This window comes from Labeo rohita, chromosome 6, assembly GCF_022985175.1.
Source record: "Labeo rohita strain BAU-BD-2019 chromosome 6, IGBB_LRoh.1.0, whole genome shotgun sequence".
NCBI classification, from domain to species: domain Eukaryota; kingdom Metazoa; phylum Chordata; class Actinopteri; order Cypriniformes; family Cyprinidae; genus Labeo; species Labeo rohita.
Genome location: NC_066874.1, coordinates 26,250,879 through 26,273,210, shown reverse-complemented (window position 1 = coordinate 26,273,210; position 22,332 = coordinate 26,250,879). Strand labels below are relative to the sequence as shown.

The window sequence follows — 22,332 nt, the reverse complement described above, 5'->3', positions numbered from 1 at the left end:
GTTGTTCACAATTCACTCTGTGGTCAGTAAAACAAATGGCTGTGAAGATTGATGCTAAAGTCCGAGGGCTGTTTTCTGCTCTGCGCAGCTAAACAGAGTCATTACTCCAGCGGGACAACAGCTAAACTCTGTGTGTCTGTGTGTGTGTGTGTGTGTGCGCCTGCAGCTCTCTTAATTAAAGGCCGTTCAATCACAGCTGCTCAGCTGGATCTGACAAGTGCAGGTTGTGAATCAAACTCCTTCATTTGGGGGATTGCATGGCAGTTCAGTACATCTTTCTTTCACTCTCTCTTTTTTCATCCATTCCTTCCACTTTCGTCTCTTTGCTTTAACATGAACCAAACAACTTTAGATTTACACATTGAGGACTGGGTTTGGATTTCACTGCGTGTATTTCAAGCTCATTGGACGCGTTCAATGAGTTTAAAGTGAACGTGCAGTGACCTTTATTCATACCACACGCAGAAGCAGTGTATAAATGTGCAGCAGTTCACATTGTGCTTTCACACTAAAAGCATTTCAGCTGTATATATAAGGAGTGGAGCCTTATTTATATTAATGTCCTTTAATTAATAATATACCCTTGGCTCAAAATGTCATAATTTGCACTCCCACTGCAGAAAACATCCCCAAAATCATATCAAAATCATATCAGCCCCAAAATCATAAAGCATATTTTATAAATTAATTGTATTCTGAAGCACAGTATAAAAAACTTAAATGAGATATTTGAAAAAGGACTCAAAATTAGAGAACTCTTACAGATACCTCCAAGTTATTGGTGTTAATCTGGCACCTGGTGTTAATTTCCTTCATTATATTTCAAGCCCAATTTAACTGGCAGCATTCCTCCAATTTCCACTAAGATCGTAAGATGGTGCACCACTCTAAGGTGACTGAAACCCTGCGACAGGAAGTTGTTCAGATGAAGGCCAAAGAGACGACCCCTTCCGCCATTGCAAGAGAACTGGTCATTCCAAATCTGTGACTTCTCGAATATTGCAGGTTTACAATGACAATGTCAAGTCCCCCAAAAAGGCTGGTCTTGCATGTAAGACAAATGCATGAGAAGACAGGATAATGCAGAGACTCTCAATGGGAATGGGTTCAGCACTGCAGCTGGAATTGCTTGCCAGTTCGTCACTGAACAGGGTAAGGATTTGTCTCAGCATGTTTAAAGGGATAGTTCACCCAAAAATTAAAATTAGCCCATTGTTTACTCTACCCTCCAGGCATCCTAGGTGTATACGACTTCCTTTTTTTAGACGAATCCAATCTGAGTTTTATAAAAAAAATTCCTGGCACTTCCAAGCTTTAGAATGGCAATGAGCAGGTGTTTCTCTTCATCAGTCCAAAACAAGTGCATCCATCCATAATAAAAAGTGCCTCACACAGCTCCAGCTGGTGAATAAAGGCCTCCTATAGCGAATCGATGTATTTTTGTAAGAAAAATATCCATATTTAAAATGTAATAATTACTTAATTCTAGCTTGCACTAAACTGGTCATACATCGAAGCCCTTCTGGGTGGCTGACATAGGATGTCGGCGTTGCACATGCACCTGTGAGTCTCGCATAAACCAGCATTTGTTTAAAAAGGAGCAAAGGAAGCAAAGTTTCTTTACTTAAGCAAAGGAAAACCAGTCTCCTCTTGGCTTATATTGAAATCCTCCAACATATACAGATCTTTTTGTAATTCTAATTTGTGACCAGTGCTGTGTTTACCTCTCTCCACGGCTCGTTCGCATTTGTCACTTCTGAGTGGTGCCTACGTCATCCGCCTGGAAAGGCTTCTGTGTACGACCAGTTGGTGCAAGCTAGTGATTATTACATTTTAAATATGAATACTTTTCTTACAAAAGTGCATTGATTCACTACAGGAGGCCTTTATTCACCCCCGGAGCTGTGTGAGGCACTTTTCATTAAGGATGGATGCACTTTATTGGACTTGTTTTGGACTGATGAAGAGAAACACCCACCCATGCAATTATAAAGCTTGAAAGTGCCAGGATAATTTTTATTATAACTCAGATTGGATTCAAATTTAGTAAAGTAAATTTGAGTAAAGACTGAAGCCCAAGTGCGTAACAAAGTCAGTAAAAGGTGAAGGAGGAAGTGTTGGTTTGGGGGATGTTTTCTGCAGTGGGAGTTGGGTCTCTTATACAGATGCATGGCAGGGTAAATGCAAATGTTTATCAGAAACTCCTTCAGCAACATGCAGTTAATTCCCTGCAATTTTCATGCAAGACAATGCCCCCACCACACTGCAAAAGAGGTAAAGCAGTTGAAATAATGAAATGGCCGGGCCAGAGTCCTGATCTGAAAATCTCCAGAGAATCCTTGGTGACAAAGTTATGGCTGAGAAACCCACTATAGTTACTAAAGAGAGTGGAAGAAGAGTGAATCAAGATCACAACAGTGCAGTCTGAGAGACTAGTGATGTCCTTGCAGCCGCAGATGTGCTGAAGTCATTCAGCATCTACACTTCCTACTAATTTCTGACAGCTGTAACACTCCAAAATTTTAGATGTAATCTTCTTTCATGCTACAGTGGTTTCTCTAATTTTGATCACTGTGTTTTTCACAAAATAAAGGTTTTTGTTGAAATGCCTTGGTTATGATATTCTAAAATTTTGAGCAATAAAGATTAACAATATTTCAGAAAAAAAGTATTTATAGATTGTTCTCTAATTTTGATTTATATATACTGTACCTATCATTACATAGTCATGTCCCCTTTCGTCTGAAACGTTTTACTGAACAAAAATCCTGAAGCTCGGCTAACAATCCCACTGGACCCAATTTACTGTCTAACTCGGGCAAATGCGATTTAAGAGGCTTTTCCATAGAAAGATATGCTTTAGAGTTGGAGAGCCTGGAAGCAAATCTACTACGTGAAATTCTTGCCCACACATTAAATATTTGACACGTTAGTGCCAAAAATGTTTTTTTTTTTTGTTTTTTTTTAGCGATTTACAATGAAGAAATGATTATTCTTCTCTGTCATTTACATTTTTCTATCTACTGCACTCTTAAAAAATAATGGTGCTTCACGATGCCATAGAAGAATCTTGTTTGTTTAAATGGTTCCATAAAGAACCTTAAACATCTGAAGAACCTTTCTGTTTCACAAAAGGTTCTTTGTGGCGAAAGAAGGTTCTTCAGATTACAAAAAAAGTAAGAAAGACATGGTTCTTTAAAGAACCTTTGACTGAATGGTTCTTTGTGGTACCAAAAATGGTTCTCCTATGGCATTGCTGTGAAGAACCTTTAAAGCACCTTTATTTTTGAGAATGTAACTGCTGAAGATGGTGTGTTAAATGAAAAGACATGAAGTTCATTTTCAGAGTGTGACTTGTTTAATTTCACCGTGCTATTTATTATCATGCTCATATCGGTTAATGACCATAGTGCCTCATTTTCCATATTTAATCTTTTGTGTCTATCTCCTGTGGTCTGACACTCTACGACTCGGGCAGGCTGGGATCTGTCTAGAACTGAACCCGATAATGACGATAAGGTGAGTTATTAGGACCGGGAAAGTGATTAGGAAAAGTGGCTGGAGCTGGTGAATTAGGGACCCACGGAGCATCACGTTCTGCTCCCAAAAGACCATTCTCAGATGTGACAATGATCTTTTAGAGGGTGTCATCCAAGCTGTGAACAGAGCTAATTCCAGTGTCACGGTGCTTAAGAGCACCAAGGGTACACTGTGCACAATGTGAAGGACAAGTACAGGCAAATTCACCAAGACCGGAAAGCCCAGTCTAATCTTAGCGGTGCCCTTTTGGGTTGTTAAAAGGTTTCTCACATACTCCGGCTGAGAGGTTATAATTAGCTGTGGTGACTTGGACTTGGGAAGGAAGCTGCTGTCTAACGAGTAGATTTTAGATGGGTTAGGGTAACGATTCCAGTTTAAAGGAAAACTTTGAGGTAAATACAATAAAAAAAAATTATACTTTTTGATTCAGCAAGGATTTGTTAAATTGACTGAAAGTGACAGTAAAGAAACAATATTGAAAATAAGTCTAGACAAAATATTACATGTTCCAGCATATAGATCCATATTCTGTGGTCATGGTTTGCATAGCTGAGAAGGCTCTTTCTTTGACCAAGGGTTTATTATAAAAAAGACCATTCATTTGGGCTTTTCGGGGAGGATTCATTTAAATGAATGACATTTAGGCATATTTATGTGGTGGCCAAATGTAAGGTGTGTTGTGGCACCTAATGGGGTTTGAAAAGGTCTTCCCCTCACTGCTCCTCTTTTCTGCCGTGTGAATCTTCACAATGAGCAGAGAGCTGGTGCTTAATTAAGATGCCATATCTAATATGTTGAGATGGGCTGGATGAGAGAGGGATCATTCCTTTCCATCTAAAATAATACTGGCAGGGAGCGACGAGAGGTCGAATTCAGTGCTGTCCTAAGAGAAATTAGGCCAAATGGGAAGTTTTATTTTAGTTTAAATAGCTGGTATTAGACTGACAGTGTAGATACTCTCTCTCATTCTCTTTCTTTTGTCCTTCCTCTCCCCCTCCTTCTTTCAGCTCCATTCTCTGAAAGAAGTGTAATTCAATCACTGTATTTGTTCATTTTAAGCATTTTAAAATAGTTTAAGAAAAGGATTGCAGTCATAAAGTACACCAAAATATTATTTTCTGACCCAATCCAGTTTATTTGTCTGTCTACTTTTTTATTTACCCTTCTTCCTGTTTTCACAGAACAGCCGCTTACTTACACACCCTTGTCTGTGATTAGGCTTATGGTCAATTATATCTAAATAATTAATTTATTGACTTGTAAAGCTGCTTTGTGATGTCTTTTCAATGCACTACTTCTCTGCCACAATAATACATTGTTGATTATTAATATGCATTGCTAAGAACTTCATTTGGACAACTTTAAAGGTGATTTTCTCAATGTTTTGATCTTTTCACCCTCAGATTCCGGATTTTCAAATAGTTGTATCTCAGCCAAATATTGTTGTATCCTAACAATCCATACATAAATGGAAATCTTATGTATTAATTTATAAATCCATATTCATATTCAAGACTTATTAATCCAAAATTAGCCAAATTCCATGACATTCTGCGTCATATTCTTATGATTGGATTCTCTGATTCCGTCCGCATATTCTGCATCGTGGAAATCACTGGGTCCTAGAAACATCTCTTTCCATCTTCCATCTTTTTCCCGTTCTTCACATTAAAAAAAAAAGTGGTTCTTTTAAGAACTGTTTAATTAAAGGTCCTTTGGGGAACCGAACACAGCTCCTTCATGACAGTTGGAAACCCACTTGGAATTTTTAATAGTGTAAATTATTATTAATAATAAGCTAAGAAAAGTTTCAAACTTAGATTCTAAAACTAAAAAAAGGCAAATTGCAGTTTAAAATCCTGCTATTACCACTGATAGCCTTCGGGGATCCTTTAATGTTATTTCAGCATCAGAGACTTACAGTCATTTACTATCAGCAGTATAATTGCAAGAAGCTGTGCTGTTATCGTGACACACACCAGGTGAGAGTTTTAATTGCCAAAAAGCTAAATATGAGCTAAAACAACCCCCAAAGGCTGTGTTTGAGCCAAATGAAAAATGATTCCAAAGGGATTTCAAATACTTAACTCAGAATTAAAGGTGAGACGTCGGTAAACAGCTGAGATTCTCTTAGGGGGAAAAAGGAATTCCTAAAAGAGAAATAGAAGCTTTATGAATTGAGTTTAGTGGTCACTACACAAATAAACTAAACATGGCAAAGATCCAAAGCAGTTGTTAACATTTTAAGTGCTTTAACTACTTATATTGTTATAACGGCTATATATAGATTAAATAAAAAATATAATTAATTACACAAAACGCTAAATCTATTGGATTAATAAAAGCCCCCTAATGAAGGCACTATTACAGTAGGAAATTTATAAAATGTCTTCATGGAACATGATCTTTACTTAATATCCAAAAGATTTTTGACCCGTACAGTATATTCTTGGCTATTGCTACAAATATACCGGTGCTACTTAAGACTTAAGATTTTGTGGTCCAGGGTCATATCATATGCAAACAGAAACTTAACAGTCTTCACAGCAGCCTGTCAAAATTAAAAAGTTTGTTTTAACTTGAAGAAACTGTGACACAAATGTGTTACTTAATGTAATGATAGTACTAGTAATAATGATAAAAGAATTATTAAAACATAAGGTTTAAGGAATATTTACCAGAAATTATTTATCAGAAAAATGTAAATACGCAACACAGTGTTTCTGGGAAAGAAAGAAAGAAAAGAAAGGAAAAGAAAAGAAAAGAAAGGAAAAGAAAAGAAAAGAAAAGAAAAGAGAAAAGAAAAAAAGAAAAGAAAAGAAAAGAAAAGAAAAAAAGAAATTAACTGATTTAGAAAATCAATTTATTAGAAATGAATTTGGTTATTAAAATTTAATGTAACCATTAAAATTGAATGCAGAAAATTAATGGAAAACAGAATTTGATAAAAAATAAAACTGAACTCAAGAAAAAAATAAAACATATTTCATAAAGCCTTTAATTTTTATTTTGGTTAAACTGTTAATAAATTGCTGTAAGTTTCATTTCAATTAATTATTCATGTTTTTTTATTAATGTTTTTTAGTCTAGGAAAAAAAAAAAAAAAAAAAAAAAAAGAATCCAGAATTTAAATGGAACAATTATCTTCAGGACATCCAAGAAGTAGATGAGTTTATTTTATCATCAGAGCAGATTTGGAGAAATTTAGCTTCACATTATTTGCTCACCAATGGATCCTCTGCAGTGAATGGGTGCCGTCAGAATGAAACTTCAAACTGCTCATAAAAAAAACGTCACAACAATCCACAAGTAATTCACACGACTCTAGTCCATCAATTAATGTCTTGTGTAAAGCTGTGTGTTTATAATAAATTCATTATTATGAGGATTTTAACTTTAAACTGTTATTTCCAGCTAAAACAGGAGTCCTGTATCCATAATATTGCTTTCTGCAGTGAAAAAGGCACCTGATCTAAATCAAGAGAGCAGTATGCACAGATCTAAACTGTTTAATATCAAAAAACAAACATGTTAGTGGATTTTGATGTGAGAGGAGAGCAACAGAGCGATGGACTTGTTCACTACATAAAGCATTATTGTAGATTATCGATTGGTATTTTGGCCTGAAGCGGCGGTTTGAAGTTAAAAATGGTGACTTTAATGACTGACTTTTTTTTTTTTTTTTTTTTTTTTTTTTTTTTTTTTTTTTACAAACATGGAGTTTTCACAGTAATTCACGGACTGAGTCGTGTATTGTGATGTTTTTATCAGCTGTTTGGACTCTCATTCTGACGGCACCCATTCACTGCATAGGATCCATTGGTGTGCAAGTGATGTAATGCTAAATTTCTTCAAATCTGTTCCAATGACAAAACAAACACATCTACATCTTTTAACCAAATTTCTCTGTATGTTCACTCAGAATTGTTCCTCATAATACTGAAGGATCTTCATGAGCAGAACAAGAAGAATTTTGACACAATATGAACATTTCCCTTATATCTAGAATTGTGGCCTAGAGTGTTACGGTGGCAGTCTTAATTGATAATTGAAGCTGTTAATGTACTTCATGTTTCAGGTGAGCCAGAGCAGAAGTCGATCCCAGTGATCCAGGAAGTGGTTGAAGAGAGCAGGGAGGTGGTGGAGACCTCAGCCCCATTGCTGGAGAGCTCTCAGCCGAGCCTGGGTGAGGAAGAGGGTCAAAGTGAAGATGGGGACCAAGGGGGCAAGGGGTCCAATGAGTCTGTAGGCAGTGGCTCTTCCTTTGAAGAGCTGGACATGGAACTGGAAGAGGAGAAGGAGGAGAAGACAAACGAAGCAGAGGCAGAAGACCATAATGGACAGCAGAAGCTTATGATGGTGGGAGAAACAATTGAAAACAGGGAGGAGTGAAGGATATAAAGCGGATTAGAGGGAATGTGGGTGAATGATGAGCGCATATGTGAGTGTGGGTGAATGTGTGAGAGGGAGAAAGTTTGTCTTTGTCTTTGAAATCATCAAAGACTTTTTTTTTCTCTCACCAACTCTTTGAAATTAACATCCGTAAATATATAAAAAGTTACTTCTTTGTTTTCAGCAAACAAGCAATTATCCCTTTCAGAACCTTTTATTAAAGACTTAATGAAATGCACATTACTCTTCGGCTTTGTATTTATTTCTGTGGAAAAAAAAGTGTATGTTGCTTTCTCTATTGTCTGTCTTCCCACGGTAATCATAAACTACATTGCGGCGGCAAGTAAATCAGGCACATTCTGAAAATGAGGTAACACTATTAACGCAACTAAATGAAGCTTAATCAGACATTATTTCATTAAAATGTTCTACAGATGATGTATTCAGTAGCGTTTGCTTCAAAACATGAATAATTCATTCCAAATGCTGTCTGTTGCTGTAGAATAGAACTGAAAAAGAGTGAGAATAAAAAGTGCATGTTGTTAATGATTGGAGTGTGTTTAATTTGACTGTTTATGTGCCCCCTGCATGTAATTGATTTATTGCTTTTTTTGGAAAAGAAAAAGTCAATACAAACAAAGAGATGAAATATACAGCAAATATTATTAAGTAAATCAGTATATTTTCTCTTTCTTTCCAATGTATTTTTTCCGTCATTTTTCATAACCTAATTAGGAGACCAACAGGGTTTTCAGTATTAGGACTGTTGTTTGTTTTGGATTCTGTTTTTCTCACCGTGTCGGAATATCAGTTGTATCATACTGCTATTTCCTTTTTTGATACTGACAGTAACTCTTTGGTGTTCAGCAGGTCATTTGATTAGTCTTTTACATTGTGATTCTGCAAGAAAGTATAAAATATATGTTATGTAAGGCAAATAGGGATGTGTTTGTGGTTTGTTTGTTCACTTCAAAAGCTAATTACAACCTTCTTACTGAAGAAATATGTATTTATATATATACTTACTACCATTCAAAAGTTTGTGATCTGTTTTTTTGTTTGTTTTTAAAAGAAGTCTCTTAAGCACACTAATGCTGCATTTATTTAATCAAAAATGAAAGTAAAAAATAACATTGTGAAATGTTATTACAATTTAAAATAACTGTTTTAACATAATTTTAAAAATATAATTTATTTCTGTGATGGCAAAGCTCATTACTTCTGTCTTCATTGTCACATTCAGAAATCATTGTAATATGCTGATCTAGCGCTCAAAAAAAGAATTAATTTATCATCAATTTTGTAAAGAGTTGTGCTGCTGAAATTCAAAGAACAGCATTTATTTGGAAAAAAAAAAAGCTTTTGTAGTATTATACACTACCAGTCAAGTTGTTGGACAGTAAGATTTTTTTGAGATGTCGCTTCTGCTTACCAAAACAACAAAAGCAGTAATTTTATGAAATATTTTTAGTATATAAAACAACTGCTTTCTATTTAAATATATGGTAAAATGTAATTTATTCCTGTGATTAAATCAAAATTTTCAGCATCATTACTTCAGTGTCACATGATCCTTCAGAAATCCTTCTTTTTGGCAGGGATGCTTTAAATTGATCAAAAGTTATGATAAAGACATTTATAATGTTACAAAAGATTTCTATTTAAGATAAATGCTATTCTTCTGAACTTTCTATTCATCAAAGAAACCTGAAAACATTCTACTCAGCTGTTTTCAAAGTAATAATAATAACAAGAAATGTTTTTTGAGCAGCAAATCAGAATATTAGAATGATTTCTAAAGGATCGTGTGACTGGAGTAATGATGCTAAAAATTCAGATTTGAAATCAAATGAATAAATTACAATTAAAAATATATTCAAATAGAAAACAGTTATTTTAAATAATAAAAAAAAAATTGAAAATTGTACTGTTTTGCTGTACTTCAGATGAAATAATTGCAGGCTTGGTGAGCAGAAGAGAATAAGAATAGACTTTAAAGAAAAAACTTAAAAAAAAAAAACATTAAAAATCTTACAGTCCAAAAACTTTTGACTGGTAGTGTAAAAGTCTTTAAATCAAAATAAATCATACTTTTTGAATAGTCATGTATATATATATATATATATATATAGTCCCTAACTTGGTGATTCTTACAAACAAACAAAAAAAATAAAAAGACAAAAAAAGCTGTTTTCTATCTTTACATGCTAGTCTTAATTCTTAGTCTTATTTGATTGATAAGAATAGCTCTGTATTATCTATTTTAAGCCTCAGGAATCCCCTTTGGTGTAAATGTCCTCCTTTGTTGTGCAGTTACTCGGAATATCTGTTTAGCTGATGTGTTTGCTATTGTACAGATCAATACAAATGCCTTATCCAAAAGCTCCAGCAGGTTCTCTGCCTTCTGAACACTTTTTCACAGGATTGCTGTGAGCTAAGTGAAGTACAGAAAAGGAGCATTGTTGTTATGCTCTTTTTTTACCTATTTTCATTGGTGGAGCAAAAAGCAACCCGATAAGTGACCATGATATATCTTCTGTCATTTATTCTTATTGCATAAATGTAATATCACACTTGTAATAGTGCTGCTGTAATAAACAACAACCTGAGGGTGAATCTTATTTGTACTTAAAGTCACCACAGTAGCTCTATTACCAGTACGATATTGTTTACTTAGAGTTTGGGTAGATTTTAAATTCAAAAGAGCCTGTTGTTTTCCATAGAACACAAGATGTTAGGTAAAATAACAGTCACTATTCACTTTCATTGTATGAACAAAAGATGTCATGAAAGTGAATGGTGACTGTCAGTCCCTAGCATCTCTGCCTGACATCTCCCTTCCTGTTTCACAGAAGAAAGAAATTCACAGGAGTTCAGGAAAAACATGATGGTAAGTAAATAACTGAATTTCTATTTTTGGGTCAACTATCCATAGCTCTGCACAGCATGTTCTTGTGTAAATCAGTTTGTCATTTACTAACTCTGTCACTTAATGCAATGCATTTAGGATCCTTCGAGGAATATGCCATCTGTAAGTAATCTTGTTTTAAATTTCGAAACGTTCTGCAACTAACAGATTTCGCAAGCATATTCTCTCGCAACTTATAAAGCATTAATAATCCAAGATGGGATGTGACTGGCTCAATGTGTAAAGGGTCAACACACAATCTGTGTTCGCTTTAAGAAAATCCTGACGGGTTTCATGTTGAAACTTGTCGATCGACCTGAAATGGGACACTTGAACTCATGATGTGTGATTCTGACAAGCCAGCCTTAATATATCGCCGTCACAGACTGCTGCTTGGCCAATTAAACAAAATCGACACAATCTGACGTCTTTCGGCGTATTTACATATTCTGTGACACACGAAGCAGTTAGAACAGACCGAGTCAGGTTGTTGTCAGCATAGTTGTCTCGATACTTCACGCTATGCGGTCAGTGATTGTTTCTGTTACTGGTTAGACATGCATTGTAGATGTTTCTGTGCCAGTGGTCGGTGAATTGGAAACGCATCTAGCATACATGTCTACTTTCATGTGGTTTTTCAGTTTTTCAGATATCCAGTCGATATTTTGAGTTTACCGTTTCAGGGTTAGACATCAAATCAGTGCAAATGTAATCCCATCAGCGCACGCACGCATGCACACACGCGTTTCTAGAGTCGTCAATAGGCATTAAACTTATGCATAGAAGGTTAAGCTGTGCCACAACTCAAATGCACAAAAACACAAACGCATTTCTGTAATACTTAGAAAAGTTTGTGTGCAAAGTCGAGCGCGTATTCTTTTTGCGTTAATTCAGGTAATTCAGTCGAGGGCGCAAAAAAATCTCAAGGAATCCAATGACGCGCACGACGCCTTTTCAGCACCACGGACAGTTCCATGCGCGCACGGCGTCTCCGAGGAGCCCGCTCAATGCAAACTTCACCCGCTGAATGAAACCTGGATTCCACAGCTGGAATCCAGCCATATGTTTGTAATTCAACATTAGAGTAATACGAAACTGTAAGAAAGGATACGAAGAGAATACACGGACTCTAACCGGATGTCTTGAAGTAGATCCGCCAGGAATCTGTCGATGAGGAGTGAACTGCCCAGGTCAGGTAAGATGGTTATCGTCTGATTCTTATCTGTTGACATCAACCATATCTGATTTCTGGAGATCGGTTAGTATGACAGATGCTGATAGGAATAAACTTAGCCTAGCTAACAGTTGGTTAAAACTGCATTGCATGTCTGACGAGATCAAAAAAAAAAAAATAATGATAATAACAACAAAGAAATTACCTCTTTGCATTTTTGTTTTGTTTTGGGGTTTTTTTGCATTTACATTTGCACAAGTCTTGTTTGAAACGCGTACAAAAAGGCAACACAAACCAGCGTCAGATCAGAGAAACAATCGCACAGGTAATATCACAACACATATTGCTTTGAATAGCAAAACACTCCCGCTCCGCTCCGGGGTGTGTCTGGAAACGCATCTCTGGATGTATAGAAAGCGTGTTCCCAGTACTCCAACTTTATTCATTTCTGTAAAATAGGCGCTTGTTGCGTGTATGTTTAACAGTTTCGCGTAGCGAAAAACAGTGGATATGGTTAACCAGCTTCAGATAAACATATCACAAGTTTGTTAACGGTTTACGCGACGAATCTTATTAAAACGACTATAAAGGCGCTTTCTTTTTTATTTCAAAGCTTGTCGACTTTTCACACCTCTTTGAAACTTCGTGAGTCGTGTTATGAAGTCTAACAGATTTCTAACGTGTTGCTTTACAGCAATTTACATGTGTTTTAAGACACTTGTTAATGAATGAATCAAAGTAAAGCGTATAGCGCAATGTCTCCTATTCAGCTGTGTAGATACGCAGTAAACATTTTTATGAAATTTACGTGCGATATCACTTATCGCACGTAAAAAAAATCAGAAAGAACACTATTGCATTACATAGGCAAAACATAGGCTATATTTTATCCGTAAACATTATGTACTTTATCGCTTTGCAGTCTATAGGAACTTTTTTCCTTTTCTTTTCTTTTTTATTGTGGCAATATATGTCCCATCCAAATTAACGCTTTCGAATCACAATTATGTTTTGATTGTTGCCTTTCTGAAATGTTTAAAATCATGGTCATATCAGCTTAATATCACAATGACCACGTCTGCTGTCCCCTGAAATGACATCATATGGGAGATAACATCATTAACATCATCATCGATTCATTTTTCGCCCCTATTTACGAATTGGATTAAAATGAATGTACTAAATGCATTAAATATGTAAATATGCATCTGCTAACGACCACTCTGTGTGTTTGGTTTTCGGCGAGCATAGCAGCCCAAATAAAGCTGTGGTTTAAAAATAATACGGACCCAAACAAACGCTAGCCTGGTTAGTTTTAAATAATTCAGGTTCGCGCCGGACATGCTCTTATCTTCTGTAAAGACTTGCGCGAAAGTCAAGAACTGCAAGTCTCCGCTCAGTAGAGTAGGAAAACGAGAACCGAAACGGTTCCCTGAACTGAATGGTTTTTATAACGCTCGAACGTTCGGTTCAGTTAATGTTTCACGAACGTACATTCTTTTGCCATGCGGATTGTTCAACAACATAGAAACAAGGCGACCAGTGTATTCCGAATCCCGAACGAATGACTCTTTTGAGTCGGTTCAATTTAGTGAATCAAAAACAGTTATGATTCAGTTGAATCTAATCAATAGGCTACTATACTGATTACTGATCATGGCCAGTTGGATTGCATTTATTTTGCTTCAGTTTTAATTAGATTATATTCATTTCTGAATAGCTGAAATTTGAAATGGAGCAAAAGAGAAATGGAGTCAAAGAGTGTGAGAGAGTGAGAGATAAATAAAAGCCAATCCTTCAGGTCTCAGTGATCCAGCAAAGTGAAGACGCCTCTGTGATCATGGTGAAGCTGCGTTATCACCATTATGGCATGTAAAATTGCCTCCTTAGTCCTTATCAGTGAGTAACACAGCCGCATTGAAAATTGATCAACAATAAAACTCAGAATTGCTAACACAGAGTTCAACTAATGGCTTTTTGGTCTGCACGACAAGCATTTAGGTGAAGAATTTACGGCGGTGGGATAAATCACAGATGCTGACAAGTGTCTTTGGCAGGAAATAGATTAACATCTTGTGAGATTAATCTGCTACGGGAGTGACTGATAGGTTATAGCAACAAAGATAGTAAAAGTAATGGAGGTGTAAAGTGGGATGTCACAGTGGCTTAATGAGTGTATTGTCACCTCACAGCAAGAAGGTCTCTGATTCGAGTCCTGTCCTATTATGAAGAGTTATGTTCTTGATTCAAGATATTTTGAGAAATATCTTAGTGTTTTGGAATGACATGAGAGTGAACACACAATAACAGAATTAATTTTATGAGAAAATAATGGGTATGACAGTTGAGCGAGTGTTTTCATTAAACAGATGTCTATTTTATCACATCTTTGTCCCAGATAATCACAGATCATTTTATTAATCTACCACATGATTAACAGATTAAATGATTGCTGTATGAAATGAGGCATCTTAATTCACTCTTATCGCTTAATAGCATAATAAACTTTGGTTTTATTAGCTAAACTTCATGGACAAAGTAAGAACTAAATGATGAATATAACCCACTTCTTCTTCACAGTATGGTTAATGATGCATTCTTATGATATCCGAAAGAGCCAAGATCATTGATTTAATGTTAATTCAATGTTGAATCAATGATCTTTGCTAAGTACAATTTACAAAATATAGCTTTATAGCAGCTTTTGTGTGAATAATAAATGTCTTCATTTTCACTTTGGCAGTCTGAGGTAATGCTAAGATCCTCTGGAATGCACCAGGCACATTCAGTAGCAGATGGTGTGTGTTTCTTGTCAAGCATCTGGTAAAAGACTTACAGAGAAATTCTGCGACCATGCAGATCCCAGGAGAGACTCGCAAACAGAGGCAGGAGGATCTGTGTGTCTTTTGTGCATCTGTGCAATACGGCACATGTGTATATATTTGTGTACTTCTAAGAGAAGGGGAAGAAAACTAAAACAAATGCAAATATTCAGATCTAAAGGCAGACATGTAGCGGCATTTCATCACAGCGGGTCTGTGTACTTTTTCCAACAGGGAGAAAGGACCATATGTGTGTTCACTCACACTCCTGAGAGTATGTGTCAGATAAATACATAATGTGATGTATTAGGGTTGCATTAACAGTGTTTAAAGGCAAAAGGGAAACCCTGTATGCAGCAGCTCATGGGTCTCCAGTGACCAGGACATGAATAATGTACAGGTTTAGAGAAGGAGGGGAGAGACCGTATAGAATGCAGAGAAGCTTTCCTTATGTCCTTGTGTTTGTAAAAGACACTACTGACTGCAATTAGAGAGAACGAGAGACAAAGAAAAAGCATATATACAGCACATTTTAAAATCAGCTGCGGAAAAAGATAAAGAGATTGCTATATATATATATATATATATATATATATATATAAAAGCTACAAATTTGAGTGAAAAAACAATTTTGCGACTAGGCATTTTCTTGATCTTTTGTGCAGGTGATTTCACAGTGGTTTGGAGAGTGGGGGACTTGATTGGCAATTGACTTTAATTACTGTTTCCTGTCGTCTACATTCTAACCATGCTGCACTGAATGGATATCATTTAAATGTTAGCTGTCTCTTACTATGATCTGATAATAAGTACCTCATGTGAAAAGGTCAGTAACTGATTCTATTTTAATCTAATATTTACCTTCTAAAGGCGAACTGGTAAAGTACTGTACAGTATGTTGTATTATTGTTATATTTTTTTGGTCCCACAGTGTCAATATTTTGAGCTCGAAAAGGGTCTGGAAGTTTTTTAAAGGGGACATTGGATGCAAAATATACTTTTACAGGATGTATGCATATAAAAGTGTTTTAGCAGTGTGTGCACACAACTACCTTACAGTGATCAGTTCACCTCTTTTTTGTTCCTAAAAAACAAAACAGTCTCAATTATCAAGCTGTTTAGATTTTTTGAGCAGTATGACATCATACTGCTTAGGCCCCGCCCACGACCGCTGATGGACTGTCCCGTATTTGCATGTTTCCGCCACATTCAGCCAGTTGTAGACTGTCTGCTGTTTTCTCCACGTTTGAGCAGCTGTAGCAACAACGTCTCATAAGAAATGCAAGTGTTTTGTAGTTAGATGTAAAAGTGAACATAAGAGTCTTCATTTTTTCCTGACATTAGAGTGAATGAATATGCATTGGATTAGATTTGTTTTTGATGGTAATGTGTCACCGAATTAGGGGTGTGCGATATATATTGCCTGCGATAATATCGTGATTGTTGTTTTAACAATGTGTGATTTGACATGATCAAGAATATTGCAAAAAGCAAACCAAACACACCCAGAGTACATGCATACGAGAGGTCTGGTTAGGTTAAACTAGTACATGTACGTACATTCACTGCATGATTCAGTATGTAAAAATGCATTTAGAATGATCACAAAATTCAAGATATGGGGCAGAAAATGTATATTTTTTAAAATAAATTTAGTTAACAAAAATCACACAAACAGTAGCGTTTTCAAAAATCAACATGTTAACACGTGATATATTATTTGTTACAACAGTTGGATAAACAAAAAGTTAATATTAAGAGACGTTTTAGTCACCATATTGGCTGTTTTTGCTCTATTTCGACAACAAAAATAACTCCAAACACAGCCACAGCACTGTTTTACATCTCTGAGCAAATGAATCAACTGTTTATATGATTCTGTTCAATCACAATGACACTTATTAACAGTGACTTGCTGCCACCTACTGGCGGTTTTAATTTCACATTTAAAGTACCTTTTCATTTTTTTTTAATATAATTTCAAACATCAGTTTTCAATGTTTAATGCTTAAAATATCAAAACATTATTTATGCATTTATATTTGCAGGTTAAAGCTTTCCATGCCCATCTGAGCTGCATTAAACAGTGTGTAAATATATCTAAATGCCACTTCAGATGCAGCTTCTGTGTTTCCTTTGCATTGCAAAGATGAATTTTTTGATACTGATTTCATTTGCTTGGATACAACCTGCTGTGAACTGATCACACAGAATATGAAGAATATCAAAAACATTCGGAGTCAGCTGTCCACGGTAGTCCTTAAAGGAGTAGTTCACTTCCAGAACAAAAATTCACGGATAATTTAATCACCCCGTTGTCATCCAAGATGTTCATATCTTTTTTCTTCAGTCGATAAGAAATTATATTTATTGAGGAAAACATTTCAGGATTTTTCTCCATATAGTGGACTTCAGTGGTGTCCCCAAGTTTGAACTTCCAAAACGCAGTTTAAGTGCAGCTTTAAAGGGCTCTAAATGATCCCAGCCAAGAAAGAAGGGTCTTATCTAGCAAAACAACTGGCCATTTTTGAAACAAATTGAAATTTATATACTTTTTAACCTCAAACGCTCGTCTTTTGTAGCTTTGCGTAAACTCTATTTCCGGTTTAAGACAGTTAGGGTTTGTAGAAAAACTCCCATCTCGTTTTCTTCCCCAACTTCAAAATCATCCTACATTGCTGCAGAAGTACCGACCCAGTGTTTACTCAAGCAGTACTGTTGTACTGACTATGCAAACTTGAATACACTCCTATTTTTTCTTGGCCAGTCAGATTAGTGGATTAGGAACTAACTGTTGTGTAATAAAAAATAATTATTTCATTTAGCACTTTTGAAATACAGTAGACAACTTTTATTATCGCCTAATCTGTGAGGGAAACATTCAATTATTTCCTGGTCTGATTTCCAGAAAGTGTTCCGTGCATTTAGCCTTGTCTAACTTGTCATGCCTTGTCATTTTGGCCCCTTTGAGTGAGCTGTTGTACACACTTGATTGCAATTCCCCTTCAAATGGTGGTTGATGATGTGGTTGCTCAGAGGGCCCTGAGTAAGGTGTTCAAAACCTCATTTGGACAGCAGCCACCGACTCTTTGGATGGTTATCAAATAGTGTGCCTGCTGGGTTGTGGCATTACTCACATTCACAGTTGTTCGAATTGGATTTGTGGTCTGGAGCTCGAAATTAAAAAGACATTTGTCAGCTTGTCGAAAAATGTACTGCAATCCAGCGATTAGCAGAAATTGAAGTTGTAATTCTGTCAGTTTATTGTTTTCAGCTTTATCACTGCCAGGACGGACTTGGCACGGCGGCGGCCCAAATGTAGCGGAGACCAAGAGAAGCTGTCATTTTCTTACGAGTGTGTAATGTGCATTTGTCGCATGGCTAACTGTGGCAATGGAATTTAAAATTGAATGTTCTGTGTTTGACGGCGGTGATTACAGTTTAACTGATGAGTGATGTAGACCACTTTAAATAAAACAACAGGTTGGTCGCATAAGAACAGGTTATGGCCATGAGGGATCCGTAGATTGGTATAAAATCGTGCGGCAGCACACATGCCTCTGCTTCCCTGGAAATTTCCTTTTTGTCATCTTAAATGTGGCCTGAAATTCATTTACATAGTTTCTCCTCTTTAATCAGTGCAGAAGAGCCCTTGTATGGAATTCCTCTCTTTTCCTTTTCCTCCCTCGGCCCTGCGGTTACATAAAGATGACCTCTCTCCTAGATGTGCTATTACCATATTCATGCTGCTCTTTTTGCCAGCATGAGATTGAAAATACTGAAATGGATTAACACTTTGTAAGGATCCTCCTCCTCCTCTTTAATGTCGCTCGTTCTTTCCTCTCTCTTATTTGCGTTCTGTCTTTCCCTCCACGCTCTGCCAGCATCTTTCAGATCCCCTGCGTCTTCACACTGCGTGGCTGGAGCAGTCTTGAAGACTGGCAAAAGCAGCACCATCAAATTGAAGAGGCCATCTGGTGAAGCGGAAGACACAAGCGATACTGGAGAAGTAGAGAGAGAGACAGGGGAAAATTGGACTGGATATTCAGGCAAATTTATGGGTCTTTAATTGCCATGTATTTACATAATTTGAATAAATGTAAATGTAATATTCCACTTCAGTGCCGTTACACGGTGGTTACAGAGGAATTGCCATATCTCTAGTGTAATTATGCAGACTTCTCTGTAAGTGGAGATAAATAAACTACACAGCTTAAAGTCAACATGAAATCAAAACGTATCCACTTCACTTTCTTAAAGAGATAGTTCGCTCAAAAACAAAAGTTCTGTCATTATTTTTTCACCCTCATGTCGTTCGAATGGTTCCATAAAGAACTGTTAACATCTGAAGAACCTTTCTGTTTCACAAAAGGTTCTTTGTGGCTAAAGAAGGTTCTTCAGATTATAAAAAGGTAAGAAAGACATAGTTCTTTAAAGAACCTTTGACTAAATGGTTCTTTGTGGAACCAAAAGTGTTTTTTCTATGGCATCGCTGTGAAGAACCTTTTAAAGCACCTTTATTTTTAAGATTGTACCACGTTCAAGGGCCAGAAAGGTAGTAAGGACATCATTAAAATAGTGGGCTATTGGACTATTAGTGGGTTATTTTAACGATGTCCTTACTTCCTTTCTGGGCCTTGAATGTGGTAGTTGCATTGCTGTCTATGCAGGCTGAGAAAGCTCTCAGATTTCATCAAAAATATCTTAATTTGTGTTCCAAAGATGAACAAATGTCTTACGGGTTTGGAACAACATGAGGGTGAGTAATTACTGACAGAATTTTAATTTTTGGGTGAACTATCCCTTTAAAGTAATAGTTTACCCAAAAATTACATTTTGCCAATACGCTCACGTCTGCTTGCATTCTTCCATGAAAAAGGGGCCCCAAAAAAGCATCTAACAATATTATAAAAGTGGCCTATAGACGCACATGCTCTATTCCAGGTATAGGAAGATATTTGACATATTGACAGTTAAGCAATTACTCAGAAATTTTCAAAGATCTTGCTTCAAAGATTTTTATTTACTACTTGCTTTCATTCTGGAAAAGAGCACCCTGGACATTAAAATCTTTTGTGTTCCACTGATAGGAAAGAAAGTCATACAGGCATTGAAAAACAATGAAGGTGAGTAAAGAATGACAGAATCTTTTTTTTTTTGATGATCTATTCCTTTAATATTTTATCATGTTTTCAATCAAATATATATATTATTTTCAATATATAAAAATTGCTGTGCTTCTAAAATATCTCATTTCCAACTGATGCCACCAATGAACTTTATTTTTTTTCAAAAAGTCCCCTCTAACCACCTGCCTTATAGAGACACTTTTCACAATTCGGTTAATACCCTCTAGATAAAATCAAGTCCTGCCCTACATGTTTTATTGTTGAATATCCAATTTTACTCAGAAAGGTTGCATCAGAGGGGTAAAATTATTTCACATTGGCTGTAAGTTCTGCATTGCTATCAGGACTCTTTTTTTCCCCTTGAAAGCTCCACTAACAATAAAAGGAGAATGGACAGTAAATTCTAACATGTAAGGGTTCAGAAAATGACTTTAACTGAATCTCTGACTGAATCGGACTTGTTTGCATTAATGCAGGAAGGCTTATATCATTTAGATGTTATGGTACTCATGAGAAAATCCAGCGTATTCAGTATTTTAATTGAACATTTCTCATATCTGGTAAACAAAAGAGTAAAATATTGAGGAAGTACGTACATAGCATTATTTTTGTGTTGTGGTACTCATGGGAGAAAATCTAGCATCATCAGAATTTTATTTGAACATTTCTCATATCTGGTAAACAAATATGTAAAGTATTGAGGAAATATTTACACAGCATTGTTTTTATTCATATTACTGTCAGTATCTATGTGTGAAAAAAGCTGGTGAGATAATGTGTATTATAGGGATGACCAGGCTATCAGACTTAAAGAGATAGTTCACCCAAAAAATAGATTCTGTCATCTTTTAGTCACCTTCTCCATTCATGGGATCCAGTGTTGTTTGGACCCCAATATTTCTCAAAATATCTTGTTTAGTGTTCAGAAGAAAGAAAACCATACAGGATTGGATTGAGATGAGAGTTAAAAAATGACAAATTTAATTTTTGTGTGAACTGTCCCTTTAAGGCTTTTACAGTAAATCTTTCTGTCAACAATAGTGCTCACAAACTTACATTCTGACTCTTGTTTTCTTCCACTGTTTTTACCCCAGACATCATTTCTATTCTTGAATAGAGGCAGTTTCAGCACTTAAAAGAGTAGTTCATTTTAAAATGTACAGATAATTTACTCACCCCGTTGTCATCCAAGATGTTCATGCCTTTCTTTCTTCAGTCGTAAAGAAACTGTGTTTTTTGAGGAAAACATTTCAGGAATTATCTCCATATAGTGGATTTCAATGGTGCCCGCAAGTTTGAATGTCCAAAATGTAGTTTAAATATACACTACCATTCAAAAGTTTGGGGTCAGTACATTTTTATTGTTTCTTTTTAAGAAATTAATACTTTTATTCACCAAGGATGTATTAAGTTAATAATTAAAAGTTTATTAAAAGTTAATAATAAATAATTTACATTGTTATAAAATATTTATATTTTGAATAAACACTGTACTTTTTAAACTTGTTATTCATGAAAGAATCCTGAAAAAAAAATTACAGGTTCCAAAAAATATTTGGCAGCACAACTGTTGATATTATCCAACATTGATCATTCTAATAATAAATCAGCATATTAGAATGATTTCTGAAGGATCATGTGACACTTAAGACTGGAGTAACAGCTGATAAAAATTCAGCTTTTCATCACAGGAATAAATTCTGTTTTAAAGTATGTTACAATAAAAAACATTATTTCATATTGTAAAAACATTTTGCAATATTACTGTTTTTTTTGTATATTTTTAATCAAATAAATGCAGCCTTGATGAGCTACTTTAAAGACTATTACAAGTCTTACTGACCCCAAACCTCTGAACGGTAGTGTATTTATATATATAATATATATATATATATATATATATATATATATATATATATATATATATTTTTTTTTTTTTTTTTTTTTTTTTTTTAGAAAAAGACAACACCTTTATTCCTCAGCTGAGATCGTTTAGAGCCCACTGAAGCTGCATTTAAACTGCATTTTGCACATTCAAATTCACCATTGAAGTCCACTATATGGAGATAATTCCTAAATGTTTTCCTCAAAAAACATAATTTCTTTACAACTGAAGAAAGAAAGGCATGAACATCTTGGATGACAACGGGGTGAGTAAATTATCTGTACATTTTTGTTCTGGAAGTGAACTACTCTTTTAAACATTATACTGCACTCCAATCCTAGATTGACTTCAACAGAACCTCATCTTACTTTTACAATACTTCTCACCACCTATATGGTGTCAGATATTACTTAAAAAGCTTATCATCCAATAAATAAATTCTGTTGTGGAGAACAGCGGTCTCAAATAATCTTTATGGTTCC

At 35.6% G+C, this 22,332-nt stretch overlaps 2 protein-coding genes across 3 annotated transcripts in view; both read left to right on the top strand.

Annotated features, from left to right (window-relative positions):
- tex264a (testis expressed 264, ER-phagy receptor a) overlaps positions 1 to 8,481 on the top strand; it is a 76,676-nt gene extending 68,195 nt beyond the window's left edge. Inside the window, exon 4 of the mRNA XM_051112525.1 lies at positions 7,619 to 8,481. Coding sequence (XP_050968482.1) covers positions 7,619 to 7,932 — 314 coding nt within the window. The 3' untranslated portion in view covers positions 7,933 to 8,481. The remainder of the gene's footprint in view (positions 1 to 7,618) is intronic.
- Positions 8,482 to 10,800: 2,319 nt separating this feature from the next.
- grm2a (glutamate receptor, metabotropic 2a) overlaps positions 10,801 to 22,332 on the top strand; it is a 49,988-nt gene continuing 38,456 nt past the window's right edge. The window contains exon 1 of one of the 2 annotated variants that reach the window (XM_051112517.1): positions 10,801 to 10,822. The gene's annotated coding sequence lies outside the window, so the exon portion shown is untranslated. Of the gene's footprint in view, positions 10,823 to 11,291; positions 12,036 to 22,332 lie in introns of those variants that run through there. The other variant, XM_051112516.1, reaches the window with a different exon arrangement.